This window comes from Prionailurus viverrinus, chromosome C1 (assembly GCF_022837055.1).
Source record: "Prionailurus viverrinus isolate Anna chromosome C1, UM_Priviv_1.0, whole genome shotgun sequence".
NCBI classification, from domain to species: Eukaryota; Metazoa; Chordata; class Mammalia; order Carnivora; family Felidae; genus Prionailurus; species Prionailurus viverrinus.
The window spans coordinates 5,866,106-5,891,605 of record NC_062568.1 but is presented as its reverse complement, the minus strand read 5'-3'; the positions used below and the strand labels follow the sequence as shown (position 1 = coordinate 5,891,605).

The following is a 25,500-nucleotide window of genomic DNA, read 5'->3' as shown; positions in this document are numbered from 1 at the left end:
GCACACCGGGCTCCAGGTTACAGCCTCTCATCCCGCTTCCGCTGCTACCTAGCTGGGATCGGCTGTACTTTCTTTGAATCTCAGTCGTCTCATCCGTGACATGGGCCGGTAAGAAACGGTGCACAGCTCCTCTCTCGGTTGGTCTCTATCCCTATAGGTGCAGAAGGTCCCTGGCGCAGCGTCAGGAAACGTAGCCTCTTCAGTGGTGCTCCTAATTCTTTTGTGGGGACCGGGCCTGTGGAGGGGCCTGGAACGGTGACCCGGAGGGGATTTTTCTTCCATCCCTCCTCCTGGGAAACCTAATGGGCCACAGTGCACGCGGCCCGCACCTCGCCCTGCTGGGCCGCGCCTCTCCCCTTGTGAGGTCACCCCGACTGAAGACTCGAGGGGACCCCGTCTCTGTCCGGCCGGGGCGCCGAGGGTGCAGATTCGGGCGGGAGCAACGCCGCGATCGCTGTCGTCGGCCACGCGCCCTGGAGCCCCGGTCCGCCCCCGGGGACACGCAGGCAGGTTCGGGCGCGCCCCCTGGTGGCGCCTCGTGGGGCCGCGGGTCCCGGTCCAGCCTGCGCGCCCAGCTCCTCGCGCTGAAGCCCGCGCATGCGCGCAGTTCGCCCCGCCGCTGTTTGGCCGTTTCCATGGCTACGAAGAGCATTGACAGGGGGGTCTGGGAAGGAGAAAATGAAACTCAAGAGCCTCCTGCTCCGGTATTACCCTCCAGGTACCAGCCGGGCCCCTTCCGTCCTCGCGTGGGGTCCTTGGCTCTGGGAGGGTCTGGGGAGGAGGAGGCTGCGGGGACCCCAGGGGCCGGGGGGGGGGGTCCCCTATACGGTGATCCACGTGGCGGACAAGAAGCAGGGCACTACCCAACCTAACCCACCACTCCTTCGGTTGCTGGGCTCTGTTCCTGGACACTTTCAAAATGATTCTTTTAGGAAACCTCTAAACGTGGAAGTTACAATGCTTTTCTGGCTAGTTAGGAATGTGGCAGGTGGGGAGGGAGAAGGTCCAAGATACTGGTTTCCAGAGGGGAAGACACCCAACAAGGACGACACTTTTCATTTTAAACGTCCCAGGATGATTACGTCAAGGTATGTTGGATATGAAAAGAATGCATATTCAACAGAGCATATTACGTGGGTGACCGCATTCCAGACCACACATAGCAGTTGATCCGTGCATTTATTGAGGGCCTGCCAACGCGCACTCTGTGCCTTGGGGCTTGAAGGTCACAGCCCTCGACGCCCATGAGTTAAGGAATTTGGAAAGAAGTCCACAGGACGCTATAGTTTTAGAAAAGGATAAACTTGCCTGGTTCTCTTGTTTCATAGGTGAGGACATGGGCATCTTTGAAGAATTAAGTGAAGCCCACTGGTCACCGGCTCCTTAGGTACAGACATAGGGGAAGAACTCTTGGTTCCAGGTCAGAATTCCCGTAGAAAATAAGAAGAATATAGAATAAAAAGTCCGCAAAACTTGCTACAAAGCAAGTAGGTGACCAAATATCCTGGCCTGATGAGACCTGAATGACTTAACTTTCACCCCTTTGCTGCGGAATGGAGGTTAACATGAGGAGCTCTGAGGTCATGATAACTGGCTCTCCACCATATACAAATTTTGTAACGTGGGCAATTTGTTTCGAGCCATCAAGCCATTTTGGTCACCAAGTCACATGGTGATAATAACACTTCTCCCACTGGTCTCCTGACCCTTTGCAGGTGCTCTCCCATTTGTCTCTTTCCCTTCCCAGCAAACCTCCTTGGAGGAATGTTTTCCTCATTTCTCTTCTCCCGTCTGTCTGGGACTCACTCCTATCATGTTTTCACCTTCACCGCTCCATTGAAACTGTGCTTTTCAAGATCTTCAGTGGCCTCTAACATCACTAAACGCTCTGGCCACCTCTCAGTCCTACCTTTCCTGACCTGAGAGCAACATTTGATGAATTTGGCCACTCTGTCCATGTCCATTGGCTTCCACACCTACTTTTTTCCCTCCTGCTTCATTGTCATTTCTTCTTTGTCCATCATGTTGGCTTCTCTTCCTTCTGACTTTGATGTTGGAGTGTCCCAGAGCCCTGTCCTTGGACTTTTCTGTCTATACTGGGTGATCTCATCCATTCTCAAGGTTTAAAAACCTGCGTAGTCTTGAGTAACTCACAGCCTGCCTGGTTATTCCTTTGGATCTTGCAATGTGCATGTCATTGAGGCATCCTACGGTCTGTCTCCTATCAGTCAATGGCAGTTTCCTTCCTCCACTTGCTCAGGCCACAACCTTGGACTCATTCTTGTCTCCCATCTTGCACACCCCACGTTTAGGCCAGTAATAAATCCTACCAGTTCACCTTTATTTTTTTATTTATTTAAAATTTTTTAATGTTCATTCATTTTTGAGAGACAGAGAGAGACAGAATGTGAGCAGGGGAGGGGCAGAGAGAGCGCGGGAGACGCAGAACCCGAAGCAGTCTCCAGGCCCAAGCTGTCGGCACAGAGCCCAACGCGGGGCTCCAACCCATGAACCGTAAGATCCTGACCTGAGCTGAAGTCAGACGCTTAACCGACTGAGCCACCCAGGAGCCCCTTACCAGTTCACCTTTAAAATATATACAGCTATATATACAATGGAGTATGACTCGGCATTCAAAAAGAATGAAATCTTGCCATTTGCAACTACATGGGTGGAACTAGAGGGTATTATGCTGAGCAAAATTAGTCAGAGAAAGACACATATTGTATGATTTCATTCATCTGGGAACTTTAAGATACAAAACAGACGAACCTAAGGGAAGGGAAGCAAAAACAATATAAAAACAGGGAGGGGGACAAAACATAAGAGACTCTTAAATATGGAGAATAAACAGAAAGTTACTGGAGGAGTTGTGGGAGGGGGGGATGGGTAAATGGGTAAGGGGCATTAAGGAATCTACTCCTGAAATCACTGTGGCACTACAGGCCATCTAACTGGGATGTAAATTAAAAAATAAATAATAAAGTAAAAGAAAAGAAAAGAAAAGTAAATATACACAGCATTCATGGTAGCAATGCTTACCATGTTTCCTGTTGTTAGTGTGTTCACCCTTGCCCCACTCCTGTTTATTTTCAACACAACAGCAGGATGACTGGAGAACCTAAATCTGATCATGTCACTCTTAGGCTTGAGTCCTCCAATGACCTTTCATTTCACTTAACGTAAAAAGGCCATGGTCTTCAAGGTCATAATCTCCAAGGCCCTACAGGCCCTTCCATACCTTTGCCTTGGACTCCACCCTCCTTCCCCTCCAGCAAAGCTGCTCTTCCCAGTGTTCCTTGGCTGAGCTGGGCATGACCCCCACTCGGGGTCCCTGCACTTCCTCCTCTTTTGGCCTGGAATCATCTTCCCTGGACATCTACATCATCAACACTCTCATGGTTTGTGTGTTTTTTTTTTTTTTTTTTTTTTTTTTTATAGCTCTGTCCTTAAAAGCAAGTACAGTGAGAAAAGTGAAAGTGAAGCTTCCCTTCTAGAATTTCTAGCATTGCCAGCTTCTCCTCAAGATATTTCATAGCCTCCCCGCCTGCTTTGTTTTTTCTTAGCATGATCTCAGCTCAATATACCATGATTTTAATTTACTTATTTCCCTCGATCACCCCTGCTACCATAAAAGCTTCATGAGGTATGGGACTGTGTTTTGTTTACAACCGTATCTCTAGCACCTAGAGGAGACAAGAGACTGGGGAATGAATAGACATGCAACATAGTTGTTGAGTAAATGAGTTTAATGTATTGATATGTATTGAGTAGAAAACCTGGAGCTCCTGAAATGTGAATAAGTCAGAGAGATGATCTGTAGGGTTCGCTCCGGCTCTGAAAGTCCAGGTTCCAGCAATGCCACATTCCAGGAAGGCTGTGGTCTCCCACTGGCAACTATTGCCTTAATGATTATCTTTCAATGAAGTCATATCACTTATCAGGTTAGACACTGAATTTCTGAATTCCAGTCTTTGGTGAGCCATACATTATATGCAAGTTTCCAAGGTACTTCTGAATAGCAGGTGGGTGTTGGAATAACATTATCAAGTGGGAAAAAAATCGCTCACCGCTGAATCATTCCCACGTTACCTTTATCCCTTCTGCAGTTTTGTTTCATCGCTTAATCCCCCGATTTCCATCCTCCTACTTTCTTTTGAGTATCGCATAGGTCAGGAGCATTCCATTGTTGGCATCCATGGAATGATCTCTCTCCCTCCTAAAAGTCCATAGCAGTAATACAGCTAATCAATCATGGGCATTCTCTTTTTATCTTATTCATTAATTCATAAGCTCTTTGCTTTGTGAAGAGTGGGTGTCCCATACGTGCTTTTCACCTGACTCAGGCATCACAGCCATTGTCTTTTACTTCTTGTGTGTAGGCCTCTGGTGTTTTGGGTCAGGAGAAGGAACTAAATAAGCAGTAATGAAACTAGTTAAGGGGCGCCTGGGTGGCTCAGTCGGTTAAGCGTCCAACTTTGGCTCAGGTCACTATCTTGTGGTTTGTTGGTTTGAGCCCCGCGTGGGGCTCTGTGCTGCCAGCTCTGAGCCTGGAGCCTGCTTCAGATTCTGTGTCTCCCTCTCTCTCTCTCTCTCTGACTCTCCCCAGCTCGCACTCTCTCTCTCTGCCTCTCAAAAATAAATAAAAGATGTTAAAAACAAAAGCCTAGTTAATATTTTGGGCACTTTAAAGGTCTTTGTTGGTTGAATGTGATCTGAGTAAGGAATGCTCACATCTTTTAAGGCTTAGCCTTTGAGAACATTGCAGAATTTGGGGAGTAGCAGCTTCTTCGATGTTTTGGGAATCATGCCTATTACACGAAAATGCACAACCAGGGGCAGATCAAGAAGACTAAGGTACTGTGGGAAACAGTCACTGAAGAACCACATGTACTCCTGGAGCATCTTTGTCTGTGTTCCACTTGACCTCTTCACTGTGCACCACCCAGCCTCTGGCTAGTACGGGAACTCAGTGGTCACGGGAGGGGTGAGCATTTGACCTTGGTGTTTTGTCTCAGTGAAATAGTCCAGTGCTCAGGTCTCAGATGTTGCCCTTTGTTTCCTAGATCTGCTTGTATAGTAACCCACTAATTTTTAGTAGTCAACTTAAAGACCTAACATTTTTTTTATTTTATAAGAAACAAGATAGTTGTGAATAAAGAACACAGAATTTTGTGCATTTGCTGCAATTTTTTAGTGCATTCCCTTAGGATATAGATTATGCTGTGTCGGCTGTCAAGTGCTAATTTTTTTTTTTTTTAATGTTTATTTACTTTTGAGAAAGAGAGAGAGTGCGTGCCTTTCTTCCCCCAACAGTGCACATGAGCAGGGGAGGGGCAGAGAGAGAGGGCGACAGAGAAACCCAAGCAGGTCCTGCACTGTCAGAGCAGATCCCAATGTGGGGCTCAAACTCACGAACCTTGAGTTCGTGAGCTGAGCTGAAGGCATTAAATTGATAGCAATTTGGTAGGTTTTATAGTTCTGTATCTTATTTGACTTTTCAAATAACCTTTCAGGGATCTTGATCTTCAGGACCTGATGTTCTATTAATGTTAATCTCTGTCATTTTTCTTCCTTTTTCTCCATGTTCTAATTTTTCTCCTACTTTTTTCTTTCCTTTCCCTCGGACTTTTTTTTTTAATTACAGAAGTAGTATTTACTTTTAACAAAATTCTGAAAAATACATAAAAGGTTAGCTGAGATCGTGCTCAACTCACTGAAGGTGTGACGGGCCCTGGAAGAGAGCCACCTGATATGTCTACCAACAGGAAGTGAGAATACCTGTCCCGAACCTTGCTAATATTTAGTTAGTATTGTCAATCTTTGCAATATTGCTAATCTGATGAGTAAAAATTATATCTGTTGTTGCATTTTGTGTTTCTTATTAATGGAGTTGGGTACATTTTAGTTTGGTCTGTTTATTGCCTTTTTCTGTTTGCAAATTGACTATTCATGCCTTTTGGCCATTAAAAAATATTTTTAGGCTCCTATATATTAAGTTCTTCAGGTTTTGCATTTAGAGTTGAAGTTTTTTTGGTGGCTATCATTTGTCTTTAACTTTGTGGTATCTTCTCTTGCGAGAAGCTTCAAATTTGGCTTCAGACAAATGCATCAGTTTTTCTTTTTTGGGCGTTGAGTTTCACATCATACTTAAAAAGCCAATTACATACACTAAGATGTAAATATGTTCTAGTATTTTGATCATTTTATAGTTTGTTTTTAATATTAAAATTTCTAATCCGCCTAGAATATGTTTTTGTATATTGTAGAAATCCAATTTTACCAATTTTTCCAAAATCCAACTGCCTATTACATCATTATTTATTGAATAATTTATTCTTTCCCCATTAATTTAAAATATTACCATCACTTCATTTTTAAATTCCCATATATAGATGATTCTCTTATATTGATCCAATTTTGTGTCAGAACCGCACTTTATTGTTTTATAGTTTGTGGTAAATTTTCAAATTCCAAAAAATAGAATCATTATAATTACTTTAATTCATCGATTAATTTAACATCTTTATAATATTGCATTTTCTCATCTAGAAATGTGTCTCTCCATTTCATCACAATTTCCTTTTATGTTCAATAGTACAAAAAATTTAAAATAGTACAGCCAGGCCTTGTACTTTTGTTGTTAATTTTATATTTAGGTGTTCAATGCAATTGCGAATTTGATCTTTCCTTTTCTTGAATCTTCCCTTGTCAATGTATCTAATTCTTACTTCCAATCTTAGCTTCTTGTATTCTATTTTTCTAAGCTCTCTTAAATCCTTTCCAGAACATATGGCATACAAATAGGATTTTAGAAAGATTTTGACAGTGTTATGACATCCATATTTTGTTGAAAAAGTTAGTGTGGAACATGAAGCCTCTTTTTACACTAAGGAAACAACAGTATTTACAGTGGTTGGCTCTCCACTGGATCCTTTCTTTTTTTAATTTGTTAAGTTTGCTTCTTAGAGTCTGGCTTCGGGTCTTTGATATGAAAGAATCACTTCTTGGGGAAAAGAAACAAAATAAAACTGAACCAAACCAGCCTGTTCGGTACAGCTGTTTGCCTGCTGGGTCTTGCTGTTCTGGGCAGTTTGTTGTTGTTGTAGTTGTTCGGTTATTAAAAGCATTTGGAATGATTTTTCGGTTACAAAATGTTACCCTTCATTACACAACGGCTGCTAGGGTTTGCCTACTTAGTTGTGGCAAATCCATGAAGCCAACTGTGTGAAAATGAGCTCCTCCTGAGACTGTAGCTGTGCAGTTGGGTGAGTGGTCATGTCTGACACTGAGGAACAGCTCTCCAGGAGAAACAGGATTGAAGAGAAAGATCCTGGACTTGTGGGAGGTGCAGGCGAGATATCAACATGTCTGGAACTCAGAGGAGGTCTAGACGGGAGAGTTATTTTTGGTGTTGATGGCAATTAAAGCCGTGAGGATAGGTGAATTTATACAGAGAAAAAGACTGGCACCCTAAATCAGTAGTTCAAGGTCAGGCAGAAGAGATCAGTAAAGGAGAAATGGAAAATAACGAAGTGGAGAAAAAGATGGAAGGATTTCATAGAAGCCTATTGAGGATAGTATTTGAAGGAGGGACGTGGTCATCGTGCCAATTATTTCTGAAAGTCCATGTGTCATAAAGACAGGGACTGTCAATTGCATCAAGCTGTCTGGAGACACTCATCCAATCATCTGTCCGTTAGTTCACGTATTCAACAAGCACTGTTTGGACAGTTCCTGTGTACCAAATTTCATGGTAGATGCTAGGGGTGAAGAGAGGCAGACCCAGGAGACCATAGTCATTATGTTGCCAGGACAGAAGATAGAAAGACGGTAAAGACAATGAAGTAGGCAGGCACCATGGAGGGAGAAATGGAAATCACAGAGGGGAAGTAACGTCAATCCATTTGACAGTGTTGTTTGTACTTGAAACTGGCCAAATCATGCACTTATTGTGCGGAAACCATCACGACTCATTCCAGGGAGGGTCCTCCTGGGAGTATGAAGAGGCAAATAGTTTCCTTCTCAAAGGTGTCACAGTCTCATTGGGAGAGAAGGCATCGATGCAATTTAAGTAATACAAGCTGACTATGTCGGATATGTCGCAAGGCAGTATTTGATTAATCGTTAGGTAATAAGCACTACTTAATGAGTTTCTATATGCCAGGAGCTTTATGTATGTATTCTTTAATTTCAGCCAGCAAACTGAAGGTATTCTCTACAGATAAGAAAAGTGGGATATAAAGGGATTACTTTACTAGTGTCATGAAGTAAGTAGGGAATCGAGCTGGAGCTCAAACCTGGACCTCTTTGATGCCAAGCACATGCCTTTTCAACCCTGCCACACTCCATTTCAATGGTGTAGTGCTTTGGAAAGCAAATACAGTGTTTTGATAGAATTTCCTATTTTCTCTTGATCTGAAATGCTTCAGAAATCCTATCTTTTATATCAAATATATCTGATAGCAGGGATTGTCAAATTGTAACAGGACCCTTGGGGTCTCTTGCACCCTTTCAGTGGGGCCTCAAGGTCAAATCTCTACATAATAACAGTCAGATACCATCTGCTTTTTTCGCTGTACTGACATTTGCCCTACCCGTACAAAAGCAAGGGGAGGTGAAACTGCTAGAAACTTACTACAAATCAGGCGGTGGGTGGCCACAAACTCTCAGAGTGGTCATTGTATTTCTCACTGACACACACTGGCACAAGGAAGAAACCCCCTCAGTTTCACGTAGGAATGTCCTTGATGAAACAGTAAAGCTCACTAATGTAGTGAGACACTGACATAGGAGTACTTGCATTCTGGGTGGTGAAATAGAAACTACTCATTAAACACTTCTGCACAGTAGCGTTCCGTAGTGGTTTTGAGGAAAACACCGTGCGGTCCTTTGAGCTGAGAGATGAACTAGCCATTTTCTTCACAGAGCACCATTTTTACTTGAAGGACTAAGAAGCAAATGTAGCTTTCAGACCCGGACATTTGGGAGACATTTTGCTTGAAAAGGGGCAAAGTGAGCCTGAAACTTACAAGCAAAACTGTCAGCATTTCTTGCCAGTGACAAAATTTGAGCTTTCAAGCAAAACCTAGAATTTCAGAAAACTTGTATCTACCTCCATGAGCTGGGTAGCTTATCAACACTAAAAGAGTTTTCTGATGATAGATGTTGGTAGTGATATTAACAAATGTGATTTGGGGGGGGGGATATTGTATGATTATATACGTCAACATTTAGAAGATGTGCATAACTCGGTAAACTAATATTTTTCAGATGTCTGGTGCATGGTTTATAAACCATACATGAATAAGATATCCTTTGAACATGCGATATAGACCAGTGGATTTTAACGTAATGTACGCAGTTAATTGATGTGGTTTCAGATTCTGTATTGCAACCATTCTTTATGAATTAACACTTGTTAAGTTTTAATGTAGTATTAAAGAAGATTATCCATGATTACCGGAAAATGCAGTTAAAATATTTGTCCCTTTTCCAACTGCATATCTGGATATGACCAGATTTTTTCCCATATACTTCATCTGAAATACCATGTAGCAACAACTTGAACGCAGAAGCAGAGATGAGACTCCAGCTGTGTTTTTATTTATTTATTTTTTATTAAAAAATTTTTTTTGGGGCGCCTGGGTGGCGCAGTCGGTTAAGCGTCCGACTTCAGCCAGGTCACGATCTCGCGGTCCGTGAGTTCGAGCCCCGCGTCAGGCTCTGGGCTGATAGCTCAGAGCCTGGAGCCTGCTTCCGATTCTGTGTCTCCCTCTCTCTCTGCCCCTCCCCCGTTCGTGCTCTGTCTCTCTCTGTCCCAAAAATAAATAAACGTTTAAAAAAAAATTTTTTTTAAACGTTTATTCATTTTTGAGAGACAGAGACAGAGCACAAGCAGGGGAGGGACAAAGAGAGAGAGGGAGACATAGAATCGGAAGCAGGCTCCAGGCTCTGAGCTGTCAGCACAGATCCCGCCGTGGGGCTCGAATTCACAAACCGTGACATCATGACCTGAACCGAAGTTGGATGCTTAACCGACTGAGCTACCCAGGCGCCCTGAGACTCCAGCTGTGTTTAATTAAGCCAGATATTAAAGAGATTTGAAAAGTGTAAAGCGATGTTACTTTTCTTGGTTATTTCTATAAAATATGTATTTACATGAACATGATATGACTTTATTATTGCTATTTTAAAACAGTTTAATACAGAATTTAAATTTTCCCATTTTTAATGCGGAAAATATTACAGAAATAAAATTTCTTTGGCCTCCTCAATAATTTGGAGAATGTAAAGTGGTCCTAAGGCCAAAACTTGTGAGATCCACTGGCCCACATTTATAGAGATAGTACAATAAAGTGGTTAAGAGGCTCTGTTCAGGTCCCCACCCCCCCCCCCCTTCAGTAACTTATCTTTCTGTTGTTCAGATGGAATATAGTCTATTGATCTGTCTTCAAGTTCACTGATTCTATCCTTTGTCCTCTTCACTCTCCTATTGAACTTATTCAACAAGTTTTTCACTTTGTCCTTTGAATTTCCAGTTACATAATACCCATTTAGTGTGTTTTAAAAACTTCTATTTTTCTGAGATTTTTAAAATTTCGTTCATTTGTTTCAAGTGAATTTGTAAATGGTTGCTACAGCATTTTTGACCTCTCCTTTAAAATCCTTGTCAGATATTTCCAGCCTCTGATTCACCTCCATGTCTGTGTTCATTGATTATCTTTCTCTGGTTCTTGGTGTGAGAGGTGATTTCCTATGGTATCCTGGCTATTGGGGTTTGTCCATGGTCTTTTCCTGTTTATTGTATCCTGGACATTTTGGTTCTTATGTTAGCAGACTCTTGATCCTATCGGAATCTACTTTGGCAGACAGTTACCACGTTTAGATTTCGCGTAGAAGTTCTGGTCTACTTTGTGGGCTTTAGTTCCAACGGCAGCTTAGTGTTTTGAGCCCTTGCAATGCTCTTCCGGTCTGCTTTGTTTTTCTGATGGTGTTAAGGCCCTACTCAGTTCCAGCTGGTGCCACCTGCAGGGTAGGAGGTACTTCCCAGGATGGCTGGTCTCACTGAGTGACCTTCTGGGGGCGGGGAACAGGACTCTACCTGGTTACACTGCTGGTTAAAATGCAGGAAGACACTTGCTTTGTCAGCTCGTTGCGGAGTGGGGTCTGGGATATCCCAGGACTTCACTGCCGCCCCCTTTGCAGGTGGATGAGACTGCCCACCAATGGCTTGGTTGTGGAGTGGGGTCTGAGCGGTCCGGGGACTTCTCTGTCTCTGCTGCAGAGAGATAAGATAGTGCCCCGGGGCCCCAGCTGAGAAGCCGAGGTCGAGGACACCTGGGGCTTTGTCGCTGGGCTGCTGCAGGCAGATCAGAGCACTGCTGGGGCCCAGCTTTGCAGGAGAACTGGGGCAGCCCCGGGCTTCCACGGAGGGAATCAGACTGCCTAAGGGGCCCCAGCTGTGGAGCAGGGCTTAGGGCTCCCCATGAATTTGTTTGTTTGTTTGACTTCCTTCTCCTGGTCCTCTGTCCACAGGGAGCAAGCTTAGCTGCGGCTCGGTTTTTGTTGGCTGTGCTCTTTGGTGGTTCCGGGCAGCAGGTCAAGCTCCTCTCCTGTTGAGGGACACGTGGGAGACAAAAAGAAAACCCAGGGGACTCACCATGTTGTCATTCCTCAAGTCCTGAGGCCTCTGGTCGGTCCACCTTCTACCCAGCTTGCGATTATTTTAGCATCACCTGTTGAAGACTTTCAAGAGTATGTAGCTGTATTTAGGGGAAGGACTAGGGAAAAGCGAGTTCACACAACCGTGTTTTAAAATCAGACATCACTGCATTATGTTTTATGCTGAGAAATTTTCATTTTTTAATTATTTACTTTTGAGAGAGAGAGAGAGAGAGAGAGAGACAGACGACAGAGCCTGAGTGGGGGAGGGGCAGAGAGAGAGGGAGACACCGAATCCGAAGCAGGTTCCAGGCTCCGAGCTGTGAGCACAGAGCCCGACATGGGGCTCAAACCCACGAACCGGGAGATCATGACCTGAGCCGAAATCAAGAGTCGGACACTGAACCGACTGAGCCACCCAGGCGCCCCGGATGCCGAGAAATTTTACAAACTAAAAAAATAGAGGTGAAAAAAAGGTTACGGCAAAGTAGACTAACTTCTGACGTTGGCGTGTCATCCCCAGTGTCTTACACCACGTTTGTTTATTTTTACAGGAATTATGTTGGAATATGAAACGAGTGGAGAACTGAAGACCAAATGCATCGATTTGCTCAACCTCAGTCCCAGGTAAACCCGCCATGTGGTGCAGCCTGGGTTTCCGAGCCAGATGTGTTATTGACAAACGCTGGCGCAGGGCGGGGTATGGAAGGGCTGCGTGGACTCACCGTGCAGTGCTCAACACATGTTTTGCGGTGCATTGTTTCCTGCTTGCTTCAGTGAGACCTGCTGGAGTGCCTTGCTGGGTGAGGACGAGGTGGGAAAAGGATTGTCGGTCTGCCCTTTGTTTTTCTTTCTAAATACACCTGTTGTTGTTTTTAATCTTTTAGGTTAGAGCAGTTTTAAAAAGCTGTGAAGACAGGAGCTCCCCCACGCCCCATGCCCCGCATCCCAGACTCTTAACTTCGTAGATTTGTGTGGTGCGTTGGTCAGAGTTAATGAACCGGTATTCTCACATTATTACTAACGAAAGACCATATCTTGTTCAATTTTACTTGTGTTTCGTTGTTGTTGTTGTAGTTGTTGTGGTGGTTTGTTTTTTGCGTGATTAGCTTTTTCTCGTCCAAGATCCCACATTACGTTTCACTGTCAAGTCTCCTCAGGCTTGTGGTGGTGGTGACAGACTCTCAGACTTCGCTTCTTCTTGATGACCATTTAACATTTTTGAGGAATGCTGGTGATTGGCATTTTAAGAATAGTACTGAGCCTGTTATTTCCCTGGTAGACAAACATCTCACGGGGCTGACTATATTCCGCTCCCCTCATTAATTGTGACGGGGCAGAAGTGGGAGGACGCCATCTTTGTCTCCAAAGCTTGTTGTGCGCCCAGAGGAAATCCTCTTGTGAGGGCATATTGCCCAGAATTCATTCCCTTTAGGAAATCCTGTGCAAAACTGAGAAAAAAAAAATCATCCTCTGCAAAACTCCACTTCAAGAGACAGGATCAGATCAGTGATTATCCTGTGGGAGCCCAGGCTCAGATAAGGTGAAGATATTTTGAGTGGAAGAAAATTGTAAAGCAAAACAAAAATGCCACGATATGTGTTTCAGAGTTGTGGGCCAGTGAAATAAGCGACTTTCCACTGTGACTGACCTGCTTGGCCATGATTAGTGGAGCGGGGACAGACACGGGCAGCGAAGAGGACCTCTCACAGAACCACAGTTAGATAGTAGACGAGCTGCTCTCCAGTTTGAAACCTCTCTCATGGCCACGGCCACTTGAGCGGTCTGGAGTCTGTGGTGAGGACCGGTCGTGGCTCGGATGGTGACGGCCCAGGTAGAGTTCATTGCCACTGCCAGGTGACCCCACAGAGAAGGCGGTCAACTGTTTGCTTTTTAATCAAAGAAGAAATGGTGGCAAAGATAAGGCATCGAATGTCATCCACAACAATCATTGCTCTATCTATTTTTCGGGGGAGACAAAGTCTCAGATCAAGTCACGATTTTCGGTTCTTTTGGTAACTGGCACATATCACTGGTAAGTGTGATTCCGCCAGCATGCTGAAAGTTCCTTTGTTAGACATTCATTTATTTAGTCTGTAACGATGTTTTGTGCACCACCTCCATGCAAAGCTCTAGGTTAGGTTCTATAAGAGGTTCTAAAGATATTAATCTTAATCCCTGCCTCAACGAATTTATTGTCTAGCTTACTAGAGAAACGACTTGTATAAAACATGAGTGGCACAGATAAATGTCTATATGAGAAAATATCTTGCAGGTAGAGATTCAGAAAAATACAGATTTTGTATTTAAAAAACTGTAGATCCTTTTGGCGCCTGGGTGGCTCAGTTGGTTAAGTGTCCGACTCTTGATTTCGACTCAGGCCATGATCTTAGGGTTGGTGAGATCGAGCCCCGCATCAGGCTCTGCACTGACAGTGGGGAGCCTGCTTGAGATTCTCTCTCTTCTTCTCTCTCTGCCCCTCCTCCATTCTCAAAATAAATAAAATCAACATTAAAAAGAAGTGTAGATCCTGGGGATGCTGTAGTCATCCTATGTAGTGAATAACTGTCTCAAAGTAAAAAAGAGAAAGGACGGATCTTATTTCTAGTTCTGCTCAAGAAGCTGAGTGAATTCTGCATATAAAAACATTTGCATGACATGGGGCACACTCGAGTTACTGTATTAGAATTAGAATTTGAATTCCACAGGGTTGGGATGGACAGATTAAATATCTGGTTAATTTAGACCTTGCTGGGAAATCTGTTTTGCTTTACAACATTTGTTGGAAACCTTTCCAAGAGGCATTATTATCTTTCTAATTCTTATGAAAGTATAACTGCTTTGACAACAGACTCTGGAAATTCATCCAACTCATCATTGTAAACTGTCTCTGATTCATTCCTGTTCTAAATATTCACTCCTATTCCGATAGATTGTATTTCTTGAGAGCCGAGATGACATCTTTTACACTCCCAGGGCCCAACCGTAGTAGGGACTCAGTAAATGTAGGTGGGATGAGTCGTCTTCTAACTCAGTCCCTTACACAAGACTGGAGCTCAGGAGATGTTTATTTACGAAGACCAAGGCCTGCTTATCAGAGTTTGCATTTCTGGGCAGTAGAGGCTGAGACGGAGGCAGGTGGGTGCGAGGTTTATTGGGAAGTGACATCTGTGACAGACGGGATGGAACAAGGCTCAGCACGAGGAGCCATCAGCCACGATGATGCAGAGGTGATAACATTTTCTGCCAAGCCCACGAGGGAGCTCCAGAGTAAAGCTCATTGGTGAGAGTCGCTTGCGGGGCAGAAATGGCCAGGCTGACCTTGGGCTCAGCCCTGGGCTCGGGGCCGCTAGGGAAGAGCATGCCTTGGGCTCCCATGCTGAGGTGGATCCCGAAGGAGCGGCCGCTGGAGACTGTCAGCTACCTAAACACCTGCCCCCCAGCGGGGCCCCGAGTCCTTTCTTGAAGGGAGGGAACTGGACAGTACATCTTTGAGACATGTTCGTGACATGTTTTGCAGAATGACCCCATTTTGGATGCTTTGTGGCTTATCGACGCTATTCTTTGTCCTGAAGAATTATTATTCTGGCCTGGCAAAATTTACCAGAATTGCTACAGGTTATTTGAATACGGAGGGAAGCCTCGAATCTGCACATCCCCAAGCAGTTCTTTTTTAAGAAAATGATGTTGTAGCCCGTAAGAATTATTAATGATAATCATCATCATTCTTTGAATGTTCATTTTTTGGTTCGCTACTTGCTCCTTCCCTAAAAAAAGTATTTCAGGGGTGCCTGGGTGGCGCAGTCGGTTAAGCGTCTGACTTCAGCCAGGTCACGATCTCGCGGTCCGTGAGTTCGAGCCCCGCGTCAGGCTCTGGGCTGATGGCTCAGAGCCTGGAGCCTGTTTCCGATTCTGTGTCTCCCTCTCTCTCTGCCCCTCCCCCGTTCATGCTCTGTCTCTCTCTGTCCCAAAAATAAATAAAAAACGTTGAAAAAAAAATTTAAAAAAAAGTATTTCAAACGTAACCTTTTTCAAATCTCAGTTTCTTCATCACCAAAGTAATTATGATAAAAGCATTATTTTAGAGGATTGTTATAAGATTAAACAAGAAAGCATATGGAAGGCACAAAGTATAGTCGTATCGGGAACAATCTGTATATGTTCATTAAAGAGACAAAGGAAGCAGGAAAAAAGTAAAGAGAAAGAGCTCAGTCTGCACTTGACCTTCTTAGGTAAGCAAATCAATATCCTTGCTCCCCTTTCCATGGGGAAGTCACAATTAATGAAGAATCATTCTGAAGAACCCAAGCCACTTTCAGGGAGACTTGATTTCTTTATTGATTTGTATTCCCCCCCCGCCCTCCCCCCCCGAAATCTCTTAGTAAAGCTGATGGTGTTTTTACATTTTATAAATGTGCTTCATAAATGCTATGTCATGCTTCATGGGTTGCGTGTGTGTGTGCAAATTTTGGTATAGAAAATAGTAACTTTTGTGTGTGGGAATTTCAGTACGGACGTCAATGCCTTAGTAGAGGAGATACAGAAAGCGGAGCCGGTAATCACAGCTTCACGATCAGACCAAGTAAAGCTTTTACTACGGAGATTACAAGACAAACTCAGGCAGCACAGCAACCACCAATTCTATCTTTTTAAGGTAATGCATGTTTTATTTTTTTTTAATTTTTTTTAACGTTTATTTATTTTTGAGACAGAGAGAGACAGAGCATGAACGGGGGAGGGGCAGAGAGAGGGAGACACAGAATCGGAAGCAGGCTCCAGGCTCTGAGCCACCAGCCCAGAGCCCGACGCGGGGCTCAAACTCACGGACTCACGGACCGTGAGATTGTGACCTGAGCCGAAGTCGGTCGCTTAACCGACTGAGCCACCCAGGCGCCCCAGGTAATGCATGTTTTAAAATGACCAAATAGAAGAACTTCAAAGAATTGACTGACATCCGATCAATCTGAGATAAAATGCAGATTAAATTTTCTCTTTCCCTTGGTGTCTCATATATATTTGCCAAGACTCAGTCTCAGCAAGTGTTTATTTACTGACTGAATGAAACTGAAACGTGTTTCTCGAGAGAAGTTAAAAAAAGATTTGTAGTAAGTTTAGCTATTCTTTACGATGTTCCATTTAAAGGATGACCATTAAGGTAGCTTCAAGTTATTGAATAATTGAAGTTTCTTTTCAGTTGGAGTAATATTAAGAAGTTCTGTTTCATGGAATATCAATACTTACTATTTTCTGCTTCCATGTGAACTAAACTATATTTCAAGAAATTATTTATTGATACGGCTTATATAATAATTTTAATGCAATGTAAATGTGCCTATTTTTCTCTATAGTTTTCTCGATGATTAAACTTAAAGTATAACAAATGTAGTCAATTACTCAGGAATAGCTTTTAGTTTTTCTTAATTATTTAACAATATTTAATAGTTTATTCTAATATTGCTTCATATCACACTGGTTTTCTTTTTATGATCTAAATGAATTTTTAAGAAATGCCATTGTTATCAGGGCGCCTGGGTGGCTCAGTCGGGTGAGCATCTGATTTATGCTCAGGTCATGATCTCACAGTTCATGAGTTCGAGCCCCGCGTTGGCCTTTTTGCTGTCAGCTCAGGGCTTGGAGCCTGCTTTGGATTCTGTGTCTCCTGCTCTCTTTGCCCCTCCCTTGCTCGCTGTTTCTCTGTCTCTCTCTCTCAAAAAGAAATAAACATTAAAAGATTAAAAAGGAAATATTATTATCTATATATTTGGCATATTCTGTCTCATAAAAAAATTACATCTTTTGTAGTCATCCCTTTAATGTATTATTGAAAGATGAGGAAGTTATTCTTGTAATATTTATTTTTCCAGCAGGTGGCACTATTTAACTTCAAATATCAGCTCTATAACTAGAGTGACCTTGTAATTTATCTTCCAATGGGAACATTTTTGATAGTGAAAGCAGACACTATTGATAATTATGCCCCCGCAGCAGACGTAACTGGGACTGTCCCAGCCTAGCCAATCACTCCATCTGTAAACAGACTATCCAATTTATGTATGTTCGTTTGATAAATATTAAGGTATCCACTCTGTGCTTGACAGTGTAGGAATTGAAAGATAAATGAAATAAGAGCCATCCTGACTCTAGAGGAGCGTTAGGATTCCAGAAGTATTAATTAATTGCAAAATCTGCATTTGAAACGTAGTGTATTTCCTCTATATGCTTTTTATGCCTATGGACAAAATCATGTGCAGTATTTAAAAGACAATATTATAAATTAATGCTATTTGGTATCTTATTTAATAGCAGTAATTTGGGGCGCCTGGGTGGCGCAGTCGGTTGAGCGTCCGACTTCAGCCAGGTCACGATCTCGCGGTCCGTGAGTTCGAGCCCCGCGTCAGGCTCTGGGCTGATGGCTCGGAGCCTGGAGCCTGCTTCCGATTCTGTGTCTCCCTCTCTCTCTGCCCCTCCCCCGTTCATGCTCTGTCTCTCTCTGTCCCAAAAATAAATAAACGTTGAAAAAAAAATTAAAAAAAAAATAGCAGTAATTTATCTTAAAAGCCATTTCATGGAAAACACAGATCCAATATTGTTTTTGTAATTATGTTAACTACCAAATGTTTTATTGGTCTTAATGGTAGGAGATGCGTAGTTTTTTCTCTTCTGCTCAGATAGTGAATATTGTCCACTTATTATGTATAAATAAGATAAACGAATATCTTCCTTGGTTTGAAATGAAAATTAATGATTTAAACTTTTTTTTTTTTAAGTTTAAAACAAATGCTGTTTTCTTTCATTGAAGGTTCTCAGAGCACATATACTGCCATTGACTAATGTTGCACTTAATAAATCGGGGTCTTGGTAAGTTTCTGTTATTTATTCAAAACTTAAAATTTTAAAAATTTTAAATGAAAAAATTATTTATTTATTTTCTTGCACCCAAAGTCGAAAAGTTGCTTTTATTTTATTTAATTTTTAATTTTATTTGAATCCAAGTTAGTTAACATATAGTGCAATAATGATTTTAGGAGTAGAAGTTAGTGATTTATTACTTACATATAACACCCAGTGCTCATCCCAACAAGCGTCCTCCTTAGTCCCCCTCACCCATTTAGTCCATCTCCCCCAATACCCCTCCAGCAACCCTCAGTTTCTTCGCTGTATTTGAGAGTCTCTTATGGTTTGCCTCCTTCTGTTTTTATCTTGGTTTTCCTTCCCCTCCCCTATGTTCACCTGTTTTGTTTCTTACATTCCACATATGAGTGAGATCATACGATATGTATCTTTCTCTTATCTTTCTCGGACTTTTTTCACTTAGCATAATACACTCTAGTTCCATCCACATTGTTGCAAATGGCAAGATTTCATTCTTGTCGATCTGTAATATTCCATTGTACATATAAACCACATCTTCTTTATCCATTCATCAGTCAGTGGGCATTTGGGTGCTTTCCATAATTTGGCCATTGTTGATAGCGCTGCTCTAAACATTGGGGTGCATGTGCCCCTTTGAATCAACATTTTTGTATCCTTTGAATAAATACCTAGTAGTGCAATTGCTGGGTCATAGGGTGGTTCCTTTATTAATTTTTTGAGATGAAAAAAATATTAAAAAAATTATTGGACTTTATTATTTATAGTGGTTTTAGGTTTACAGCAAAATTGAGCAGAGGGTACAGAGATTTGCCACATACGTCTGGCCCCCACACACCCTCAGCTTCTTTCACTGGCATCTTCCCCCAAGGATTGTGCATTTCCTACATTTGATGGGCCTACATTGACAAACACATCATTATCACTCAAACTTCATAGTTTACATTAGGGGTTGCTCTTGCTTTCTTTCATTCCATGGGTTTACAAATGTTTAATGACAGATCTCTACCATTAAGGCATCACACAGAGCAGTTTCTCTGCCCTAAGGATCCTCTGTGCTCCATCTATTTATTTCTATATATTCCTTCCTTCCTTCCTTCCTTCCTTCCTTCCTTCCTTCCTTCTCCCTCCCTCCCTCTCTCCCTTCTTCCCTCCCTCTGTCCCTTCCTCCTTCCCTCCCTCCCCCCCTCCCTTCTTGTTTCTATTTTAGAGAGAGAGCAAGTGATCAGGGGAGAGGGGCAGAGAGAGGGAGAGAGAATCCCAAGCAGGTTCTGCCCTGCCAGGACAAAGCTGGATTCGGGGCTTGATCCCATGACCCTGGGACCATTACCGAGCTGAAATCAAGAGGCAGACACTCAACCAACTGAGTCACCCAGGTGCCCCTCTATATTTCCCTTTCTATTCTTCATTTCTAATTTTTAACAACCAAGGATAAATGTTTTTTAAATAAAATTGTATATATATTTAAGGTGTACCACATGATTTGACGTACATACACATAGTGAAATAATTGTTGCAGTCAAACTAATTAACATATTATCTCCTCACAGTTACCACTTTTTGTGTGTGTGAAGAAAGCACTTGAAATCTATTCTTTTAGTGTATTTCCAGTATTCAAGCCAGAATTATTATTTTATTTTATTTTTTATTTACTTATGTTGTAATTTACATTCAAGTTAGTTAGCCTATAGTACAATAATGATTTCAGGAGTAGAATCCAATGATTCATCCCCTACGCATAACACCCAGTGCTCATCCCAACAAGTGTCTTCCTCGATGCCCCTTGCCCATTTAGCCCATCCCCCCACCCCCAACCCCTCCAGCAACCCTCAGTTTGTTCTCCATATTTATGAGTCTCTTCTGTTTTGCCCCTTCCCTGTTTTTACATTACTTTTGTTTCCCTTCTCTTATGTTCATCTGTTTTGTATCTTAAATTCTACATAGGAGTGAAGTCATATGATATTTGTCTTTCTCTTACTAATTCTGCTGAGCATAATACACTCTAGTTCCATCCATGTTGTTGCACATGGCAAGATTTAATTCTTTTTGATTGCCAAGTAACATTCCATTGTGTGTGTGTGTGTATGCACACACACACACACACACACACACACATATATATGGCACATCTTCTTTATCCACTCATCTGTTGATGGACATTTGGGCTCTTTCCATACTTTGGCTATGCACTCCTATGAACAGTGGGGTGCATGTGCCCCTTTGAAACAGCACGTCTGTGTCCTTTGGATAAATATTCAGCAGAGAAATTGCAGGGTCATAGGGTAATTCTATTTTTAATTTTTTGAGGAACCTCCATACTGTTTTCCAGAGTGGCTGCACCAGTTTGTATTCCCACCAGCATTCCTCTTTTTCCACATCCTCAACATCTGTCATTGCCTGAGTTAAATTTAGCCATTCTGATAAGTGTGAGGTGGTATCTTATTGTGGTTTTGATTTCTATTTCTCTGATGATGAATGATGTTGAGCATTTTTTCATGTGTTGGTTGACCATCTGGATGTCTTCTCTGGTGAAGTGTCTATTCATGTCTTTTGCCCATTTCTTCACTGGCTTATTTGTTTTTTGGGGGTTGAGTTTGATAAGTTCTTTATAGATTTTGGATACTAACCCTTTATCTGATATGTCATTTGCAAATATCTTCTCTCATTCTGTCGGTTGCCTTTTAATTTTGCTGGTTGTTTCCTTTGCTGTGCAGAAGCCTTTTATTTTGATGAGGTCCCAGTAGCTCATTTTTGCTTTTGTTTCCCTTGCCTCCAGAGATGTGAGTAAGAAGTAGCTGCGGGCAAGATGAAAGAGGTTTTGCCTGCTTTCTCTTCGAGGATTTTGATGGCTTCCTGTCTTACATTGAGGTCTTTCATCCATTTTGAGTTTATTTTTGTGTATGGTGTAAGAAAGTGGTCCAGGTTCATTCTTCTGCATGTCGCTGTCCAGTTTTCCCAGCACCACTTGCTGAAGAGACTGTCTTTATTCCATTGGATATTCTTTCCTGCTTTGTCAGAGATTAGTTGGCCATACGTTTGTGGGTCCATTTCTGGGTTCTCTATTCTGTTCCATTAATCTGTGTGTCAGTTTTTGTGCCAGTACCATACTGTCTTGATGATAACAGCTTTGTAATTCATCTTGAAGTCCGGAATTATGATGTCTCCAGTTTTGTTTTGCTTTTTCAGGATTGCTTTGGAAATTCAGGATCTTTTCTGGTTCCATACAAATTTTAGGATTGTTTGTTCCAGCTCTGTGAAGAATCCTGGTGTTATTTTGATAGGGATTGCATTGAATATGTAGATTGCTTTGGATAGTATCGACATTTTAACAATATTTGTTCTTCCAATTCTTGAGCATGGAATATTTTTCCTGTTTTTTGTTTTGGTATCTTGTTCAATTTCTTTCATGAGCTTTCTATAGTTTTCAGTGTATAGACTTTTAACGTCTTTGGTTAGATTTATTCCTAGGTATTTTATGGTTTTTGGTGCAATTGTAAATGGGATCAATTCCTTGATTTCTCTTTCTGCTGCTTCATTATTGGTGTATAGAAATGCAACTAATTTCTGTGCACTAATTTTATATCTTGTGACTTTGCTGAATTCATGGATCAGTTCTAGCTCAGGCCAATATTATTAACTATAGTGATTATGCCTGTGCATTACATCTCTAGATTTATTCATCCTACATAACTGCAAATTTATGCTCTTTAACCAATGTCTCCCCATTTCTCCCACTCCCCAGTCCTTGGTGACTACTGTTCTACTGTCTGCTTCTATGAATTTGACTTTTTTTTAGATTCCACCTGTGTGTGAGATCAGACAATACTTGTTTTTCTGTGTCTGGCTTATTTCACTTAGCATAATGCCCTCCAAGTTCGTCCATGTTTTTGCAAGTGGCAGAGTTTCTTTCTTTCTCATGGCTAAATAGTATGACATTCATTCCCTGATGGATATTTGTTGTTTCAGTGTTTTGGCTATTGTGAACAGCGCTGCAAAGAACATGCAGTGCAGATACCTCTATGAGACCCTGATTTCATTTTTTAAATTTTTTTTAACGTTTATTTATTTTTGAGACAGAGAGAGACAGAGCATGAACGGGGGAGGAGCAGAGAGAGAGGGAGACACAGAATCTGAAACAGGCTCCATGCTCTGAGCCGTCAGCACAGAGCCCAACATGGGGCTTGAACTCACGGACTGCGAGATCGTGACCTGAGCCGAAGTCGGACACTCAACCGACTGAGCCACCCAGGCGCCCCTGATTGCATTTTTTTAATATACACCCAGAAGTGAGATTGTGGGATCATACGGTAGTTTTATTTTTAATTTTTTTGGGGACCCACCATCCTATCTTCCATCACGACTGTGCCAGTTTACATCCCTGAAAAGCTAAGAGGAAGTGTCTGGAGAAGAATCAAAGGTACACTGCCTTGTCAACCCTTTTGTTTGGTTGAGTTTCCTTGTCAGAATTTATCATTTATCTGTTTACCTTTTATTGTTACCACTTGACACTCAGACTGCTTTTTTAAATTTTATTTATTAATTTATTTCTTCATTTATTTGTTTTAATTTATTTAAATTTAAGTTAGCATACAGTGCAGTATTGGTTTCGAGAGTAGAACTCAATGATTCATCACTTCTGTATAACACCCAGTGCTCATCACAAGTGCCCTGCTTAATGTCCATCACTCACTTAGCGAACCCTAACCCTAACCCTACCTCTAACCCTATCCCGCCTCCCTCCCTCCATGAACTCTCAGTTTGTTCTCTGTATTTAAGAGTCTCTTACGGTTTACCTCCCTCTGTTTTTATCTTACTGTTCCTTCTCTTCCCTTATGTTCATCTGTTGTGTTTCCTAAATTCGACATATGAGTGAAATCATCTGATACTTGTCTTTCTCTGACTGACTTTTTTTCACTTAGTATAATATACTCTGGTTCCATCCACATTGTCGCAAACGGCCAGATTTCATTCTTTTTTATTGCAGACCAGCTTTTTACTTCTGTGCACTTTTTTCTGTGTTGGGGAAGTAGCTTTCCTAGTGGAATATTTAAGGAATAACTAAGATAGTATTTTTAACTTTAAAATATTAGAGGTCAAGGGGTGCATAGGTGACTCAGTTGTTTCAGTGTGGCCAACTCTTGATTTTGGCTCGTCATCTCAGGGTCGTGAGATCGAGCCCTTCGTTGGGCTCCATGCTGAACATGGAGCCTGCTTGAGATTCTCTCTCTCTCTCTCTCTCTCTCTCTCCCTCTGTCTCTCCTCCCCCTCCCCACTTGCATGTGCTCCTTCTCTCTAAAATAAAAAACTACATATGAGAGGCCAACGTACAAATTATTCCTGTAGAAGAATGGTCATGTAAGAGGATTGCTAATCTTCAGTAAATATTCACTGACACTTGCTAGTTTGCCAGTCATGTTCCAGGTCCTGGGGATGATGGCAGTAAACCAGATGGGTAGAAGAAAGACTAGCAAAGAGGTGAATGTGCCTGCTCAGGGTGTGCTTTGGGGTCAAGGTGAGGTCCCAGAGACAGCCAGTGCTGTTGGTCTTGTGGGCCATGAGCAGAAGTTTGAATTTTCCTCTAGATTGTTAGGAAGCCATTGGAGGGAAGTTAAAAAAAAACAAAAACCTCCAATTTCGGTGTGGAAGACAGACTCATAGGGAGTAAGGACCATGTGTGAGCCAAGATCTATTAGAAGATGGTTTCATTGTTTAGGCAAGAGACGGAAGCAATGGATCCTGGTGAAATGCATCCACACTAGGGGTGTATTTTGAGATTGGGCTCACAGAATTTACTAATAGATTGTGTGTGGTATGTGAGGGGATTAGAGGAACCAAAGATGATGCTAAGATTTTATGGGCTGACTAATGGGAAGAACGATACTGTTTATTGAGATCTGTTAGAATTTCAGAAAATGTTGCTGATTAATATTATTTAAGTCGTAATTATTTATAAGAATGATTATTGGCAGGATTACTCTTAATCTGATTTAGTGGCTCCGTTTTGGTTTAGGGATAAAATTAAAAAAGTTCCTAATAAAAGGATGTAGCTATTGTTCCCAATTTAATGGTTCTCCATACACGATTTCATTTTGTAAAAAGCAAGATGGGGCACCTGGGTGGCTCAGTCTTGGTTAAGCGTCTGACTTCAGCTCAGGTCATGATCTCACGGTTTGTGAGTTCGAGCCCCGCCTTGGGCTCTGTGCTGACAGCTCAGAGCCTGGAGCCTGCTTCGGGTTCTGTGTCTCCTTCTCTCTCTGCCCCTCCCCTGCTCATGCTCTGTTGCTCTCTCTCTCAAAAATAAAGAAAGATTAAAACAAAGAAGAGCAAGATAAATGGGGTTATAATCTTGTAGGTGAAAAAACGAGGTCTTTATTAACACGCTGCTGTTGTCACTTTGTGATCTATTTGTCTCCCGCGTGTTAGCTTTATTACAGGAAGCTATGATCGGACGTGTAAACTTTGGGATACTGCATCTGGAGAGGAGCTTCATACCCTGGAGGGCCACCGGAATGTGGTTTATGCCATAGCATTCAACAATCCGTATGGGTAAACAGACATTCAGTCATTCACTTCTTCCTCATTAATCCATTAAATCCTTTATTTTCTCTCCATTTATTCATGTCTTCCTCTGTTTTTTGGGGGATGAAAAGAAAAAGAGAACTAAAATTTCCAAGTGCCTGGATGTGTGCTTTGAAAGCTTTTTAAATACCCTTTTCGGTGCTTAAAGGAGTTTGGGGATAGGTCTTCTTTTTCTCACATAAAGTATATAAAGTTTAAGGACCTTTGTCAAAATCACGGGGTAGTTAAGAGGCGAGCTGAAGTCCCAAGTTCAAGCAGGGCTGAGTCCCGTCCCCTGGGAGGTCTCTGACAGGCACTTATGTCCTATTGATGTTTAGAGCACTGGCTTCTGGAGAATGTGACATACCTCCGGAGCATGGTTTACCTTGTTCAGAAGTTAATTTACAG

General features: G+C 42.2%; 1 protein-coding gene across 2 annotated transcripts in view; it reads left to right on the top strand.

The window, feature by feature from the left end:
* The first annotated feature begins 401 nt into the window (after positions 1–401).
* DAW1 (dynein assembly factor with WD repeats 1) overlaps positions 402–25,500 on the top strand; it is a 47,487-nt gene continuing 22,388 nt past the window's right edge. The window contains exons 1-5 of one of the 2 annotated variants that reach the window (XM_047871499.1): positions 402–718; positions 12,219–12,291; positions 16,174–16,318; positions 18,464–18,522; positions 24,958–25,080. In XM_047871499.1, coding sequence (XP_047727455.1) covers positions 598–718; positions 12,219–12,291; positions 16,174–16,318; positions 18,464–18,522; positions 24,958–25,080 — 521 coding nt within the window. In that variant the 5' untranslated portion in view covers positions 402–597. Of the gene's footprint in view, positions 719–1,364; positions 1,388–12,218; positions 12,292–16,173; positions 16,319–18,463; positions 18,523–24,957; positions 25,081–25,500 lie in introns of those variants that run through there. The other variant, XM_047871500.1, reaches the window with a different exon arrangement.